This window comes from Rhineura floridana, chromosome 3 (genome assembly GCF_030035675.1).
Source record: "Rhineura floridana isolate rRhiFlo1 chromosome 3, rRhiFlo1.hap2, whole genome shotgun sequence".
Classification (NCBI taxonomy): Eukaryota; Metazoa; Chordata; class Lepidosauria; order Squamata; family Rhineuridae; genus Rhineura; species Rhineura floridana.
This window is the reverse complement of record NC_084482.1, coordinates 130,914,730-130,933,148: the sequence shown is the minus strand read 5'-3', so window position 1 is coordinate 130,933,148 and position 18,419 is coordinate 130,914,730. Positions and strand designations below refer to the sequence as shown.

The following is an 18,419-nucleotide window of genomic DNA, read 5'->3' as shown; positions in this document are numbered from 1 at the left end:
ACAACATAGCATTAGAAAATATTGGGATATTTTGAGACATGTTCCTGGATGTGCAGCAAAACCAATAATTTCATTCAAAAGAACAAAAAATATAAAAGAACATATAATCAGGAGTACATATACAGAACATCAAAAAATACAAACAACTATATTTGATGCTACAATGCCCACAGGACATCATGCCTGTGGACACTGTAACTATTGTAAATTTACAGAAAAGAAATTATCTTTTACAAACCCTTTAAATCAACAAGAATTTTTTCTACGACATTTTACCACTTGTACAACCACACAAGTGATATACATCACAGAATGCAGTTGCCCCAAATTATATGTAGGACAGACATCAAGATCTTTAAAAACAAGAATAGGAGAACATCTAAGTAACATAAGATGTAAGAGACAGGGATCTTCGTTGGCTGAACATTTTTCAGAGTGTAATCATACAGTAAAAGACTTTAAATTTTGGGGTGTAGAAAAAATACGAAAACAAGACAACAAACTACTTTTAAAAAGGGAAATGTGGTGGATTTTAACTTTACAAACTTTATCCCCTTCAGGCTTGAATGGAGATATAGACTTTCTTCCTCTTTTGTAAACATAAATGAATTGGGAGACGTTCCCTTTTAGAGAAACGCAAGCAATGGTCAAGGAATACAAAAAACAGCTGAGCAATGATTCATATGCAAAACGAAGCCTTTTATAAGAGATCCTCAGATATTAGAATAGTAAGAACAAAGTGAATGACAGTAAGAAAGAGAGTCACTAGGAGAAGTGAAGTGTAAGTAATTTTAAAATGAAAAATATTTTGTCATTAATAATGTTATAATGTGTAAAAATATTTTTTTTAAAAAAATGATATGTGTAAATATGTTTATGTCGTAGCCCCTGACGAAGGCTATTAACCAAAGCCGAAACGCGTTGGGCAGTTTTATGAAGAAAAAGTTTTTTTATGAAGAAAGAAATAAAAGAAAATACAACAACGTTCATTATTTTTGGTGTATAATATTTATGGTTTTACAGCAAAACCCTCTTTTTCCTCTAATACCATTTGTTCTTTGACCACCATCTGCACTAATTCATTCAACCTCCCTGTACCTTAAACTTCCACAGCGGGTGGGCCAAATAAGTGAAGACAGTGATGTAATCATGCTGAAAGTAACAGAGAAGGAAAGACACTCAGTGGGTTTCATATATATTCTTTTATTTACAGGCTCCAAGTGCCTCTGAAAAGGGGTGTGCCCCTCATCATCATTCTCTTAGGAGTACGATTTTGGTGACTGTATCATTTTTGCCTTGCCAGATATCAGGAAATGGCATTCATCTGCTTTATAGGGCCTAGCACAGTCTTCAAACCAAACCAGAGGGAAGTTGCACTCTTCTCAGCCCAGCTGGGAACCCAGAATTCCTGAATGAACTGTCGATGGAGAGCATGGCTGACTATGTCAAGGCACTCAGACTGTCAACCACAGTCACTTACACTTGCCCACTCACCATTAAGCAGATGAGGGCCTCTTTGCTGTAGAGGTGGGGCCCAGCGATAGAGATGCCTGAGAAGCACCTCAGAAGAGGAGTTGAACAAGGTAGCGAATGTGGCATTGGCTCTCTTGGTAGATCAGGTACTCACTCTGGCTGAAGTTGGAGTTCTGGTACTTAGCCATACAAATGGGCTTTCCTTGGGATACCAGCACTTTTTTCCCATCCAGAATTAGCTCCTTATCATATGCAGGGTCTGTGAGGACAGCACAAGCAAGCAAGGATTGAAGAAAGTGAGAGGTTAGCATAGGATGAAAGGTGGCAAGCTATCATAACTGTCTCTTTCTTTCTACCTTCAAGCTTACCTGGTTCAGTCACGCCACAGGCCAGGACACTATCATAGCCGTTTGGGGGCTTGCATAGTGAATAGTCATCTCGCGTGATACGATACTCTTTGCCAAGGGCCACCTCATTCAGGAACATGATCCCCACTCGCTTAGAGGTGATGCCCACTGGGGGAAAGAGGGAGACAAAGAAAGAGGTACTAGTGCTTGAAGTGATGGATATCAGGCACCCTCCATTTGCTTCTAATACCCACACCATCCATCAGGGTGCTCTGCTACACACAGGCACATAGATCCAGAGGGATGAAGCACGTCAGATGATGAACATTTCATGAACAACATACTCATGCTTCAACAACAACAGTGTCGCTGAAAAAAATAGATCATTTCCATTGTAGATAGCACTGTTTTCAAATGGCATTGTGGCTATCCTCTTCAAAAAATGTACCCACAACTTCTCAGCATGTTTTATCCTCATGAATGGCATAGGATGAAAGTAAAGAAGTTATGTTCAGACTGATTCTGCTGATTTGGCTGTCTCCTGTGCGGAAGGAAACACTAGTGTTTGTGTCAGTATTTGATACTGATGCAAACAGACATGCATGTGTATGCTCAGTTTTGTCCTAGGCCTTCATGAGAATAACACTGGCAGCAGCCTCCTGTGCCCACACTTTTCTGGAGGGTCCCCCAACTATCCCCAACTGTCAGAAGCAGCTCTGTGGGAGGCAAGGAGGTGTTAAGTGGGTGGGATGGATTGGCAAAAATTGCAGGTCCTGCTTGGGTTAGCAGACATACTTTCCGCTAAGGCAAAGCCAACACTGAATAGAACCGTAGTGTACATGCTCCAAACTGGAATAGCTTTTCACTCCATAGGTGCTAGAAAGCCCTTGGGCTCACTGTCCAGTTTACAAGGTGACAGAAGATTTTAAGGTTGGGGGGAAAGCACTATAAGGGGCACATAACCAGGATCACTTAATGGTGATAAAGACTGATACATAAATATATAGCATCTCCATTTTACCCCCCTTTCTGAGAGATATATGCACAAAGAGTAGCAGTGGTAGCTCTTACAAACATTTCAACATGGACTAAGGTGTCTGTAGTCCCCTCTGCCCTGCTACTGTTAGGCTAGAGAAGCAGCAGCAGAAAGCAATTGAGAGACTGGCGGAAAGAACAGAAGGGAGGTATGCGCCTGCAGCTGAAAGAGGAGCACAGAGCGTTATCTCACCATATCCTGCCGATTTGCTATTCTCAGATGCAAAGTACAGGCCCCTGCCCACCCGCCCGCCGGAGTGCGGCATGATGCGCAGACCACTCTTCAGGATGGCAGCAATGACGGCCACATTGGTGCCATGCCACAGCAGGCGCCTGTTCTCCAGGTGATTGTGAGCCTTGAAACGACTAGCCTGTTAGGGAGAGACGTTGGGAACAGGAAAAAGGTTAGCAAGCGGAGCTCTCCCTCCACGTGAAATGGTGCAATTTTTTGCTTCTGTGCAGCAGAAAGTCTCTTGTGGGGGCTGAGCATGGCTTGTGGACACCAGTGCTGAACTGCAACTAGTCAGCCACATCTGGTGGGGCATCTGTGGAGAAGGCACCGGTGATAACTTGTCCTCTTCCCCACCTAGCCAGAGAAGATGCCTTTACAAAAAAAGAAGGAGAGGAATGAAGCTTTCCTCTTCAGTCACTGGTCTTATTTTCCCTCACTTACAGGGCATACTTGGTCTTTTCTATTGTAGCATCCTGGGGGTCTCACAATCCTGATTGTTCATCATGACACACACACACACACCCCACCTTAGGGGAGGTATGGCAGGGCTGGAAGCAGGCTGATGGGTCCAACATGGGGGTTGCTTCTCTTGCTGGAGCCTTTTGCTCTACAAGGAGGCCAATGCACTGCTTGTGGCAGACTGAGATTGTGATTGTACAAGATGACCTATAACACTGGAGGTGGCACACAGTTTCTCTGGCTGTGGGTCTCAATTCCTCTGGACAACCTTCCAGGGGCCATATATTAGTGGTGGGTGGGGCCACAGGAAAAATTGGGAAGACAAACAAAGGTGAATTTTACCTTTGGCCACTAGGCTAGTTTCTGCACACACTTGCACACCCTCCTCCACTCAGGCATGGAAGAGCCACAATCAGAGTTTAAGGTCACATTCCAGCCAGGCAAAAACACCCAAGGAGAGTGCAAAGTAGAGCTGGCAAAAGGTGTGCCCTGGGGACACTCCCAAGGGCCAGACACGGAGGCTTGGTGGCCCACATGTGGCTCCCAAGCCTGAGGTTCCCCAACCTTGATGTACAGTGGTGACAGTGAGGAGCTGACAGGCAAACAGTCCTGCTTTCGGGCCTTTGGCAGCCCCGTGTGACCACTCCCATCCTTGGGTATCCAAGCTGGCTTTTCTCAGCTACATCTCAAGAGCTTCTCTGGCACCTCTCCATTTACAACCTTTGTACACTGCCCCACAACATAACGTTCTCTAGCCAGCATACTGCCGACTTGTCCAGCACCTGCATGCTAATAATGCTGAGCCACCAATAGAGGGCCCCATCTCTTTACACCAAAGGGCCATTCAGGTTTAATTATGGGTCTCATCACTATTTGCCACAAACTACAGAACAGATGCCAAAGGCTGCTGGTCACTACAGTGGGGGAGGGCTGTAGCTCAGTAGCAGAGCACATGTTTTTCACATGTGAAAAAACAAGTCCCAGGTTCAACCACTGGCATCTTCAGGAAGCTGCCTTGTACGGAGTCAGACCATGGGTTCATCTAGCTCAGTATTGCTGATTCCCAGCCAGAAACCCTGGAGACCTGCTGCTAGGCAGCATCAGCAATACTGAACTATATGGACCAATGGTCTGACTCTACATAAGGCAGCTTCCTATGTTCCACAAGGGATCCTGGCACTGCTGGATCCAAGGGAAAAAAAACCAGGAACCACACTGCAGGATATGGGCCCCTTCTCGCCACCACTTTCCTGGGTATATTCTGTCTGGTGTCCAAGGCAATTGGGAGGTGAGAAGTTGTAGAGAGCTTTGCTCTGAGACAAAAAACATTTCAGACAACTGGTAGAAGTGCTCACCATAATTCACCGAAGAAGGGAAGGGCAGTGCCAACTGATCTTACCTCACCCTCTCTGTTCACCTTCCAGATGTTCAGGACTTGAAGCTTCCGGTAATCGCAACCGGTCTTCTCTGTGTAGTTTACAATCAGCTAATTGGAGGAGTGAAAGAGAAGCAGAGGAAGGAAGTGATGATTAAAAGCACTGAAGTGGAGAGACAAATGGGAGTCACAGAGAATCTGCATTTTTCAACTGTGGGGCAGGCAATCTTGCATGCTGGCTCCACTTTCAGTGGTGTTGAGCTTCCATCCCAGGGGCCTCTTTCCTGTCCTATAGTGACAGAACAATCTGAACAAGTTTTCCATAAGACCACCCTACCTTATAATCCTCCGATGATGGGTCCACCAGGGTGAGATCACACTTCAAGAGCCCGTAGTCCTTGTCCAGTGGATGTGGAACTTCCTCCACCTTCATTTCCTCTTCTTCCTCTTTCTTCTTCTGGGCCTGCATACTCTGGGCCAGTTCAATATCTGCCAGGACCTACCAAGAAAGGGAACCAATTTGCATGAGCACTGGGTGGGGTGGGGCAGGAAGGAGGCTGTGCAGGGAGGCAGTCATCTGACACAGAGGTTGCAATCCTATATACATACTTTTATGTGAGGTAACCCCATTTAAATCAGAGGGCCTCATGTCCAAATAAACATGTCTAGAAATGTGCCATCAATAACCCATTATAGCTGGGGTGATTTCATTGATTTTTCTGGAAAGGGGATGAGTCTTCCTGTTTGTTTTTAATGTGGCTAGTAAAGTAAGTGAGTCTCTTGAACTCAAGTGCAGAAAAGATTATTATCCTGGAAGGCTGCATCCCCCCAGAAGCCTTTTTGGGTACTCAGGGCTATAGTGCAAGATCTTAATTTGACTGTAGTTGTTGGTGTTTTTGTTTTGTTAGTCTGAGAAATGACATGGTTTTTCAAGCCTATGAATGTCAGTCTTAAATGGTCACAGTCAACTTCAAGGAGCTGTCCAAGATACTAAACTTACGTTTCAGCGCCTTGGACAGCTCCTCGAAAGTTCAGGCTAAAGCCCAAAGTGGATTCCACTGCCCCACTGACATGAAGCCACCAGCTGCCACTACTTGCAGTTCAGTGGTAGAGCAACTGTTTTGCATGCAGATGGTCCCACGTTCAATCCCCAGCATCTCCAGGTAGGGCTGGGAATGTCTCCTTTCTGAAACCCTAGAGAGTTGCTGCTAATCATGTTATGGAGCAACTCTATGGTCTGAGCTGCATGTGCCAGTGTGTGTATTTACCAAAGAAGCAGGCTTTTACCCTGCATTTAAATCACTGAGACTTAAGACTTGGTGAAATCAGAAAAAGCTACTTTATTTATAGAAATACATAGTAGATAGGAAAGGCATACCTAGTTCTAACTAACTAACTAACTAAGTTGGAGGCTCAATGCCCAGACTTGGATATTGCCCTCATGGTTCAGGAGAGAGAACAAAGACAGAAATGTCTCCTCTCTCCTCGGATAGTCGAAGAAGATGACAAAGGAAGGAGGGGAGGGGAAGGTCAGCTTCCCTGAGCATATCAGTTTACAATGGGAGGAAGTTAGGTAGAGAAGATCACAGGTAAAGAAAGGCAAGCTGGAGGACCCTAACTCTATCTTCCTTCTGGAACACACACAAAAGAACCCAAACAGGAGTTGCTCTTGCCTCACTTCCAACATCCCTTCTCAACGAGTGTTTGGTTCAGCCAACAAGGTTCAACTGGTCTTGCAGCTTGCAGTATCTGACTTTGCCCAATGCCTTTGTCAGAGCATCTACAGTCATGTCTTCCATTGGACAATACTCCCATCTTGAGTAATCCTCTGCAGTAGGTATCTCTAATGAAATGGTACTTCTCATCTGTGCATGGTTTGTCTCCTTCTGACTCCATGAGACTGATGCATCCTTGGTTGTCTTCACGCATCAAGATAGGCCCAGGTATAGATGCCTAATTCTTTGAACAGTTCAAGTAGCCATGTCAACTGTCTGCTTGCTTCAGAAGCTGACGCATACTCCGCTTCTGTGGAAGAGAGTGCTACAGTCTTTTGTTTCTCACTTGCCCAGCTGATCACTGAATCACCATAGTAGAAGATGCTTCTACTGGTGGATTTTCGATCTGCAGTGTCTTCAGCCCAATCAGCACCTGCATATCCCACTAGTCTGGGATCTCGGGTAGCTGCTAACTTCATTTTCATAGTTGCAGTGCCCTTCAGATATCTCGCCACTCTCTTGATTGCTTCCCAGTCCTTCTTGGTTGGTGAGCTGTTTTTTCTGCACAAGTATCCCACTGCTACTTCCACATCTGGCCTGGTAACAGCGCTGATATACAGAAGTTTCCTGATGGCTTGTCTGTAGCTCTCATGGTCTTCCCATGGTTGTTTGTTGTGGTCTGGTTTCAGGTATCCTACGTCCTTTGGAATAGGTGCTGGATGTGGACTTCCGGGAAGGGTTGCTTTGCCTGTGCTGCCTCTGAGTCTGAGCTCTCGTCTCAGAAGAAGCTTTTTCAGCTTAAAAATCAGTCACAATGCTCTTTTTGACTGGTAAAGATTTTTTCCCGGTCAGGGAAAAACGTAGAGATTAACCACAAAGCCTGTTTTTGTGGGGAGGACTGGATTTCATTTATTTATGAGAGAAGGTTCAAACTGCAATGCCGGATGGACTTTCATCAAGCTCTAGCTGATTACAGCGACACGTTTATCTTTTCTTTAAAGAAAAACGGACTTCAACAGGCAGATAAGCATCCTTCTTTCTATTTTCTTTTTTCACTTGGTTTAAATTGGTGTAGCAAAAAAGAGATTTGTCAATGAATCAGCTGTGAAGAACTTCTAGGTGAGTTATGGCTTTTCTCTTTCACTAACGAAATTAAGGAGGAAAGAAATCGAAAAAGCTTATCTTTGTTTTTATCGCAAAAAGCTGTCCTGGAGGTGCATTCTAAAGATACTAACGGAAGAGGGATTTCTATTTCGAGGAGGGGAAATTTTTTTTTTTTTAATCTATTTCATTTTGACGAATCTGCTTGTTCACGACGCCACTAATTGTTTTGATGTTGGGAACTAAGTTTGTTTTGTATTCCTGAATACATAGAGATAAGGCAGGCTGTACTGTCTACACTGATATAAGAGCCTGGAATATTAACCCAATTGTGGCTGAAATAATTTTTGTCTTTGTGGCTTTAAGAATGACAACCAGGAAAGTGATTGAGACCATGGAAGAATTTATGTTTCAGAAAATAATGGGTGAGATTGAGATAACGAAACAAACCCTGAGACAGGGTAGACAGGAGATGAAAATTGAATTTAATAAAATGGCACAGGAGTTTAAAGAAATAGTGGATTCTGTGAGAGAGGAGTTTGATGGGATAGGGAAGCTACAAGACCTGGAGAGTGGAACAAATGTGAAATTGGAAAAAGATTTGGAGTTTATGGATGTTAGAAATAAAGTTTACTGTTTGGAATTCAACGTTGCCTCTGAAGAAATTAATGAAGATTTTGGTGGTAAAGTTATCAATGTTTTGGATAATTTTCTGGACTGGAATGATGTGATGGAGTCTGACATAGAAAAAATCTATGGAGTTGGTTACAGATATGTGACAGTGGAGAAACTCTTAAGAGATGAGCCAGTGCATTTTGTAAAAAAGAAGAACAGAGATATGACTTTGCAGCAATATTTCAGCAACATATTCAGATTTCTTGACTGGAATGATGTGATGGGGCTTGACATAGAAAAAAAATATGGAATTAACTACAAATATGTGACAGAGCAGAGATGCACCCAGAGCAGAGATGTGACTTTACAACAATATTTCAACAACATATTCAGAATTGATGGCAAGGACATATTTGTGATGGGGGAAATTCCCATCAGACTCTTGTTATATGACTATGGCTATGACAGCAAGATCATCATGGGATACTGATAATGGATGAATGGATACTGAAACCACTGGATTTAACAGGACTATTGAAGATGGAAGATGGAATTAATATTGATAATGGAAGATTATTGGACTTAACAGATTTGACGAGATGGATTAATTGATTTGTTTACTTGGACTATGGCTATGACAACAAGATTATTATGGGATACTGACAATGGAAGAATGGCTATTGAAATTACTGGACTTAACAGGATTATTGAAGATGGAAGATGGAATTAACATAGATAATGGAAGAATGGCTATTGAAATTATTGGGCCTAACAGATTTGAATCAGATGGATTAAGCGACATGTTTATTTGGAGAAAAATTGAAAGATATATCTCTCAAGGAATTGAAACCTCTCTTTGACTTTTTGTGGAAAGAATAAAATAATGTTTATGAGATTTGATGATTAATTAAGATAACTACTGGAGGAAAGTGATTTTATAATATAATTTTAGAGACAGGATTGTTATATATTGTAGACCTATAACTGATCTGTGACAAATCGGAAGTCAACATTTTATTTTATTGTTTAATTGTTTTTGTTTTGTTTTGTTTTTTGTCTTTGAAAATTTGAATAAAATTAATGATTAAAAAAAAAAGGAATAGGTGCTGGATGTGCATCCTTCAGTCCTAGACTCTCGAGAAGGTCTTGGATCTTTTGTCTTTGACTCAGCAAGAAGGATTCATCATCTTCTCTTTCAACTTGTATTCCGAGGTAGTGGGTGACATCACCTAGTCACTTCATTTCAATCTCCTTGTTGAGATGATTCACTAATTGTTGCTTGTCCAGTGGGTCTTGATAAGCCAACAGCAGATCATCCATGTAAATCAGTAGGAAGTCCATCTGTTGGTTCCTGAATCTGCTGTACAAGCATGGCTCTGCTATGCTTTGTAAAAACCCTTCTTTCAAGAGCATTTTGCTCAGTTTCTCATTCCAGGCTCTGGCAGCCTACTTAAGTCCATAGATTTCCTCTTCTATTTCTCCATGCAAGAATGCTATTTTTATATCCATGTGCTCCACCTGCATTTTCTTGTTAGCAGCAACACTCAGAAGAGTTCTGATGGTTGTGTGTTTGACTACAGGAGCAAATGTCTGATAGTCTTGTCCATACTTTTGAGAATATCCTTTGGCTACTAGTCTTGCCTTGTATCTCCCAGTGTTTCCTTCAGCATCCAGCTTTTTCTTGAATATCCACTTGCAGCCTACAACTTTTCTTCCTTGAGGAAGCTTGGTCAGTGTCTAAGTTTTGTTCTTCTATAGAGCTTCCAGCTCTTCCTTGGCTGCCTGCCTCCACCTCCCAGCTTCAGCTTTGGGTAAGGCTTCAATCTCTGTCCAGGTCTCTGGAAGTTCATCTCTCACGAGGTAAGCAAGTCTTTCTGGTGGTACACCTTTGTTGGTGCGTTCAGAGCATCTGGGTGCTGGCGCTTCGGCTGTCCATTCTAGCTCAGATACCTCTTCTGGCTCAGACTCCTTGCCTTCCTCTGCTGGTGTATTACTGTGACTCTTCTGTTGTAGAAGAATAGCTCAGTTTCTTCTTCCATTTGGCTGTCATCTGTTTGGTGTGGTGCCCCTTCTGGTTGGTGTGCATTCTTTCCTTCATCAAAATGGACAGCTCTGTATACTCACCAGCTTTGGGATCTGACTCTATCCCTTCTGTGTTGAAAAATATTCAATGAATATCCCTTCTTTGGCAGTGTTGTCAAATTTTGACTTCTTTTCTTTCGGGATGTGCATAAAGGCCTTGCTCCTTAACACACAAAGGTGAGACACACTTGGTGTTCACCTAGGCCATGACTCAAAAGGTGTCTTGTTGGTTGCAGCTGCCGGAAGTCAGTTCTGCAGATAGGTGGCAGTAACCACTGCTTTCCCCCAGTATTTCTGTGGTAACTGATGCATCTTCCATCATCTGTCCAAGAGTCTGGTTCACGCATTCTGCGACCCCATTTTATTCTGCAGTATAAACAACAGTAGTTTGGTGCTCTGTGCCTTCCTCATGAAGAAAGTCTTGCATAGCCCTAACACAAATTCTCCTGCATTGTTGGATCTTATATTTTGTGGCTTTCTGCCAAGGAAATTTTGGTTTCACAATTTTTGTCTTTATACATCATTCACATTTTTCCATGGATTTATATCGTTCAATTTAAATGCCTCTAGCCAAATTTTCCTTCTCTAGACCATTGATTCTGGCTATGCTCACATGTGCCATTCTTCTATGCCAAACATGTGCACATCCAGAATCAGTTTTCTTTGGCTGTATTTACATGCATAGTTTCAAAATATTCCAAATGCAAAAGTCCATTTTTCAATTTTGCAGTACAACACATTTCTCCTTGGTCCAAATCTTGACAAATGATGTCACATAAATGAAGTTCACCCCCAAGCTCCATTATTTTTGTGGCACTTATTAAATTAACTTTAAAAGCTGGAACAAATAGGCAGTTTTTCAGTTCAAGCTCTCTTGCACCCTCTCGTGTTTTGCAAAGTAGTTCCACAGTGGCTATTCCTTGCGAACAAAAAAGGTCTACTGATGCTGTAATTACATTCTGTGTATGGGGGCTTAAGATTTTTATTATTTATTAAATGTGTTGTTGCCCCAGGGTCAATTAAAAATCTGCTTTTATAATCATCATTCTTTCCATCAGATACATGGTAACTGGAATGCTTCACTTTAGTTTGGCTATTTGTTTTCCTTTCAGCCTGCTTCTCTTTAAAATCAACTTTCTCCTCTCTCCCTTCTAGTACAATCTCTTTGAAGGCGATTAGGAGATTTGCATTTGAAACAATTCTTTCTTTGTTTATCTGTGCCCTGCTGTGACTTCAGGGCATGACTCATCTCTGTATCCTGCCTTTAGTTGCTGTTTCTGTCCACAGTAAAATTTGCTTTTTCAGACAGAGCTTGTTCTTGTCTTTCTTTATAGTACTGATCTTTAAGATATGCCATCATCTGATCTAAATTCTGATCTGATTGCTCGAGTATGTAAGCCGTGATATGATGACGTTCACCAAGAGAAGCCAATGGTATAGCTTTCTGCAAATCCTCATCAAAAGACTTTCCACAGCTTTCTAATTCTTGGAGCAAACTTGTAAATCTCTTCAGATGTTCATTGAGACGCTGTGTGTAAGATTGTCTCAGCGTGTACAGCGACTTATAGAGAAACATCATATGATTTTTAGATTTTCTTTGATACACCTTCTCAAGGTTTTCCCATATTTCCTTAGCATTTTTACAGCCCATGCAAACATTTAGTGCCTCATCTGATAAAGAAGAAATAAGAAGAGACTTAACCTTGGCTGGCGTGCTTGCACTTGCAGGAGGCAGTGGCTGCTTGGTCCGCTGCTGAGGGTTCAGAATCCGTCAGGACTCCATGCAGATCTTCCCCTTCCAAAAGTGCTGTCATTTGAAGACTCCAAATCACATAATTGTCTTTCTCCAGTCTTGAAACACTCGTCTTAAGTGTAGATTCTTCAGCCATGATTTCCTATTTTTTGTTCTGCTTTTCTTTCTCTAACCTAAAGTCTCCTTTTGTTCTCTTTTCTAAATCACACACAGTACTTAACTTCCTTTAGCTTTCAGACATAACACGCAATTAAATTTAGCTTACTAGGCCGCATTAACCCTTTGTTATCGATATGCAGAGTAACTCAGTGGTCTGACCTGCATGTGCCAGTGTGTGTATTTACCAAAGAAGCAGGCTTTTACCCTGCATTTAAATCACCAAGACTTAAAATTTAATAAAATAAGAAAAAGCTACTTTATTTATAGAAATACATATTATAGAAATATGTGGAGGATGGGTCAAGTGCCAGATGACTGGAGAAGTGCTAACGTTGTCCCTATCTTCAAAAAGGGCAGAAAGGAGGAACCTTGGAACTACAGACCAGTCAGCCTGACATCGATCCCTGGGAAAATTATGGAGCAGATTATATAAAGTGGTCAATCTATAAGCACCTTGAAAACAACGAAGTAATTACTAGAAGCCAACATGGATTTTTCAAGAACAAATCCTGCCACACTAATCTTATCTTTTTTTGATCGGGTAACCTCCCTGGTAGGCTATGAGAATGTTGTGGACATAATACATCTCGACTTCAGGAAAGCTTTTGACAAAGTGACCCATGATATTCTGATTAGCAAGCTAGCTAAATGTGGGCTAGATGGACCCACTATCAGGTGGATCCACAGTTGGCTATCAAATTGTTCTCAAAGAGTGCTTATCAATCGTTCCTTCTCACACTGGGGGGAAGTGACAAGTGGAGTACCGTAGGGCTCAGTCCTGGGCCCAGTGTTCTTCAACATTTTTATTAAGGACTTGGATGAGGAGGTGCAGGGAATGCTTATCAAATTTGCAGATGATACAAAATTGGGAGGAATAGATAATACCTTGGAAGACAGAAACAAAATTCAAAGGCATCTTGAAAGGGTGGAGCACTGAGCTGAAAACATTAGAATGAAGTTTAACAGAGATAACTGCAAAGTTCTACACCTAGGAAAAAGAAAGCAAACACACAGCTGGAAGATGGGGGATACTTGGCTCAGCAGTACCATTTGCGAGAGAATTTTGGGATTGTTGTTGAGCACAAGCCAAATATGAGCCAACAGGGTGATGTGGCTGCAAAAAAGGCAAATGCTATTTCAAGATGCATTAACAGAAGTACTGCATCCAGTTCTGTACACCACACTTTAAGAAGGATGCAGACAAACTGGAGCAGGTTCAGAGGAGGGCAACGAGGATGATCAGGGCACTGGAAACAAAGCCCTATGAGGAGAGACTAAAAGAACTGGGCATGTTTAGCTGTGAGAAGACAAGACTGAGGGGAGATATGATAGCACTCTTCAAATACTTGAAAGGTTGTCACACAGAGGAGGGCCGGGATCTCTTCTTAATCATCCCAGAGTGTAGGACATGGAATAATGGGCTCAAGTTGCAGGAAGCCAGATTTCAACTGGACATCAGCAAAAACTTCCTAACTGTTAGGGTGGTATGACAATGGAACCAATTCCCTTGGGAGCTGGTGGGCTCTCCAACGCTGGAGGCCTTCAAGAGGCAGCTGGACAGCCACCTGTCGGGAATGCTTTGATTTGGATTCCTGCATCGAGAAGGTTGGACTCGATGGCCTTATAGGCCCCTTCCAACTCTATGATTCTGTGATTCTGTGTTGTTTACATTTGTTTAGGTTGTTTTTAACTGTTAATTATGTGTTTAAAATTGTAGAACCTGCCCTGGGAAGAGCAGGTTGTTGTTATTGATGATGATGATGATGATGATAATAATAATAATAATAATAATAATAAAAATAAATATTTGCATGCCTCTCTCCCCCTTTTTGCTAGGTTCATTGGACAGCTGTGTGCCCCAGACAGAACCTGTGGCTGCCAGAGCCAGTAAATCAGTGTAACAGCAAACAGAACTCTTGTGGGAGTGAGTCCACTTCATCACCATGCAGGTTAGACCATGGTACCGTGTTTAACCATACAAAACCATACATACAGCCTTCCACAGCACTGAGACTTCGTCTGGTTTAATGGTGGAGATTGGCAAAGTTTTCAGAGCTCCTTACCAGCAGCATGTCCTTCTTGGCTTGGACAACTTCCTGTGTGCCAATGGGTGGAGGCCGAGCCCGGCCAAAGTTATGGGGGATGATGGTGTAAAAGCGTGAGGAGAGCTCCTCCAGCTGCTTCTGGGAGGGTGGCTGCTCCTGGAGGGCTGCCTCAATGGCTTCCAAAGCTTCAAAACCTTTGGCAATCTGCTGTTTGCTCAGCTTCCCCAGGGGCATCTTCTTCACATCTAGCAAGGAGATAAAGTGTGGCATGAGATCAGTGTAACAACTTTGTGGACATCCAAGAATTCTGGAAATCAGTGGCTGCAACCACTTGGATTGGAACGCCACCAGCTATTCCAATCCATCTATTCCATCACTGAAGCACTCACTGCTATCTCCATGTCAATCCTCATTTGCAATGAAGGACTAAAGAACCCAATCTCACCGTTACTGGTGGTCTGACCCCCTCCCTCCCTCATCCCTCTGGAACTCCTTCCTACTAACTGATGTGATGCCATCACAGCCGTACATAGTGTATATTCTCTATTACCCATATTAAACAATTAATGCATGTATAATACCAAGAGCAGGCGAGATGGGGATATGGTGGTTCTCTTTTCTGCTGTAGAGCAGAGCAATGCCCCTTGGCCCTTTACCTATATTCATGGTCTGCATGGCTTCTTTAAACATGTCATTGCTGAAGATAAGTGAGACCAGCTCCTGAGTAGGTTTGTTCAAGGTGCAGGGTTGTATCTTTTGCTTGGATAGGTTCACTCCATCTACAGTGTCCACCTTGGAAATAGAAAAGAGCCAACCTGGGTCTGGATTCACACACAATTCAGTTTCTTCTCATGGAGCAGGACTTCAGTCTTAGACACAGAGTATAACTCCCACCCACACTAGGCAGTAAGCACCCTTTGACACAATAGGACTTAAGTAAGCACTCTTGAACACATCTTCCTGCACATGTAAACACTGGCTCCCATTCACTCCACCAACGCTGGGATAGCTTGTCAGAGGAGCTCATCCATATGCTGTCTCTCTCTCACACACACAAGTAAAATACACACACACATCCCTTCCTCTAAATCACTCCAGAATCCTCTACAGCCACTGAGAGGAGATTTGGGGCCAACACTGTGATTGGCCTGCTAGGATGACTTACTCTTTGAGGACTGAACTGGTATCAAAAATCCCACAGCCTCAACCAAGGGCACTTGGTGGTGCCACATTGCCACCCTCCCAGTGTGCTAGTCACTCCTGGCCTTAACTGAGAACTTAAAGACCAGCTAGCTACTCAGCCACTAGTCTCCCCATAGGCAGTGCATGATGCTATAGTGCCCAGAAATCAGCCAACTAGCCCTCCAAATGAGGCCTTCCATTTATGTTGAGATGCTGAACCAAAGCTGAGGTGGGCGGGTATGCATCTCCAGGGGCACGGTTCTCTCAAACACACTCCAGGTCTCTTCCATGAACTTTTAGCTTTCTTTTTCCATCTGTCTGCACTTTTTCCATCTGTCTGCCTAGAAAGACAACCAAGGCAGTAATTTAACCAAAAGGTCTGTAAGAAGGAAGCCAGCTACTGGCTTAAGAGCATTTGGGCCACTGACTGCAAAGGTATGGGGATGACCAATAAGTGCTAATGCTTTAGTTTTATTAATCTGTAATTTATTTTCCATTGTGATTTACACTGCAGTCTTATGTACACTTACATAAGTCACATTCAACTCAATGGGATTCACTTGCAAGTACACATTCCTAGGATTGCATTGCCAACAAATCAAGTAACTTAATTTTCAACGTATTAGACTAGGCTATTTGTAACTTGGTAAGGTTTGTTTTTGAAATTCTGCTTTGGCTTATGATGCCATCTCTTAGTGTGCACTGTTCCCCAGTGAATTCCTTGGCCAGCTAGTTACCTTGACCGTTACCTCTCGCTCCTCTTCATCCCCATGTTGCACCTCAATCAAGGTGTACTTGCCATCATGAGCCACAAAGTTCTCCCGATCAGCCCAGCTGTTCTTTGTCTTATCCCGAAATTTTTTCTCAAAATCCTTCTTGGCAGCTTCCAAGGATGGAAAGGTGCTGAGTTTTGACTGCCCTACTTCTCCCTAGAAACAACAACAGGAAAGGAAACATATGCATCAATAAAAGGCTGAAACTTTGTTTCATTGTGGCATTTTGTGCCTCATTTCTTAGCCTCGTTAGGAAAAAAGGGCAGGCAGAAATTGGCAAGAGCATAGCCATCCGTACTTTTATCTTTTACACAGAGGGGGGCAGCCTGTAGAAAGCTACACACCCTTGCAGACTAGACTGCTCTTCCAACAGAGATTCAGCAGGAGTCTTCCATATTAACCTTTAAATATTTGCTGAAAACTTTTCTTTGTTGCTAGGCTTATGCAGAAAATTAAGATAAACATTTTCTGCAACAGTTAGCTGGTGACTGGTCTTAATTTTTTATGTGGTTTTCATTGTGTGTGTGCATATATAACTGTTAATTAGCCACTGTGATTTTTTTATATGGTATACCAGTTTTTTAAATAAATGGGTGATTGTTCTCTTCTGAAGGACACTCTGATCACCTTGCACACTGGCATACGCATAGGGTCCATAAGGACCACAATCTCTCCACAGAAAGCACAACCCGCTAACCCAGACTTTTGATATTCTGCAGCTCCATACTACCAAGGAATCATGTTGTTCAAAGGCTGGAGCACATAGTAAAAGCTTTTATGTAAATATGATTAAATTCAGTAGAGACAGATATAAAGTGAGATGCCATCAACAGATTTAATTCAGCAGAGAAACAACCATCACTCAGGCTGTCTAACATCCCATATGCTGTTTCCTTCCATTTCTTTCTCCTACCAAAGTTATTATATCTGTAGTTTCAGAGGTCATTGCTATTCCCTTTTTTGAATGTACATTCGTTATTCTTTTGTCACTGGGCACCTGAAGTGATAAAAAAATCTGCTAGTGATCTGCTATTTCATCTGCCAACTCTTCCAATATTTTAGAAAAAAAAGATCACCTGTCTTCTCCAAGTTTTCAATATATATTGGTCTTGTTCACACATAAACCATGGCTTAGTGTGAATGAACAAGCTGCTGATGCTACGCTAGCAAGAGCTCAGCCTGGGTTCACACATTATGCTAATCCAAACTTGGTAGTGCAGCAGCAGCAGGACCAGGTGAGGAATGAAGCAGCCACTTGTTTCCTCACTAAGTCCTAGTTTGTCTTAGCATTACATGCAAACCAGTCTGTTAATTAGCTATTAATCCAAAGCACATTTAAACAGAAATAAATCCTACTCCATTCACTGTGGCTTGCTCTCTGCTAAGCACATTTAGGAATTGCAGATGACAAGGTTTTTTTTTTTTTAATTCTTTTTTGAACCCCACAATTAAATGCAAACAAAAAAATGAAAGGGAAAGTCAAAACATGAAAATGGGCATGAGTTAAGGTAGGGGCAGCCAACATGGTGCCCTCCAGATGTTGCTGGACTATAGCTCCTAACATCATGACCATTGGCTGTGCTGGCTGGGGCTGATGGCAGTTGCAATCCAAGAACATCCCGAGAGCAGAACGCTGTCTATCCCTGGGTGTTTTGGAGACACAAAGTGTTAATGCAAATATAGTGGACTGCCCACTATGTTGCATGAGCCACAAGAAGAGCTGACCAAATGTTCTTGTATCTCTTTTTGTGTTCACATTGATGCATTACCAGCTCAAACAAGGGGAGGGAGCGCACATTGTTAATCCATTATTGGATGGAAGTCCCTTTCAAATCATGAAACCAAGCAATTAGGCAGCCTCAAAGCAGGAGCTGGGAGTGTGTGCAGGGAGGAGGGGGTGGTGCCTTGAAACCCAGAGCAAACCATATTTCAACAAAGAAGAAGAAGGCGGCAACACAGAAAATGAGGAAAAGCCAAAAGAGCAAATAACCTACATACCACCCGAGAGCTGTTCTCAACACCAGACCAGATTTTGCCTTGGCTACAGAAGTAAAGTTTCGATGTGCAAAAGAG

At 42.6% G+C, this 18,419-nt stretch overlaps 1 protein-coding gene across 3 annotated transcripts in view; it reads right to left on the bottom strand.

The window, feature by feature from the left end:
- Positions 1-1,187: 1,187 nt before the first annotated feature.
- The window catches only part of PARP3 (poly(ADP-ribose) polymerase family member 3), a 43,287-nt gene continuing 26,055 nt past the window's right edge, over positions 1,188-18,419 (bottom strand). For all 3 annotated transcript variants that reach the window (XM_061617918.1, XM_061617916.1, XM_061617919.1), the window contains exons 4-11: positions 16,311-16,502; positions 15,048-15,183; positions 14,410-14,636; positions 5,259-5,420; positions 4,946-5,032; positions 3,049-3,226; positions 1,842-1,988; positions 1,188-1,732 (exon numbers count right to left, since the gene is read on the bottom strand). In XM_061617918.1, coding sequence (XP_061473902.1) covers positions 1,563-1,732; positions 1,842-1,988; positions 3,049-3,226; positions 4,946-5,032; positions 5,259-5,420; positions 14,410-14,636; positions 15,048-15,183; positions 16,311-16,502 — 1,299 coding nt within the window. In that variant the 3' untranslated portion in view covers positions 1,188-1,562. The remainder of the gene's footprint in view (positions 1,733-1,841; positions 1,989-3,048; positions 3,227-4,945; positions 5,033-5,258; positions 5,421-14,409; positions 14,637-15,047; positions 15,184-16,310; positions 16,503-18,419) is intronic.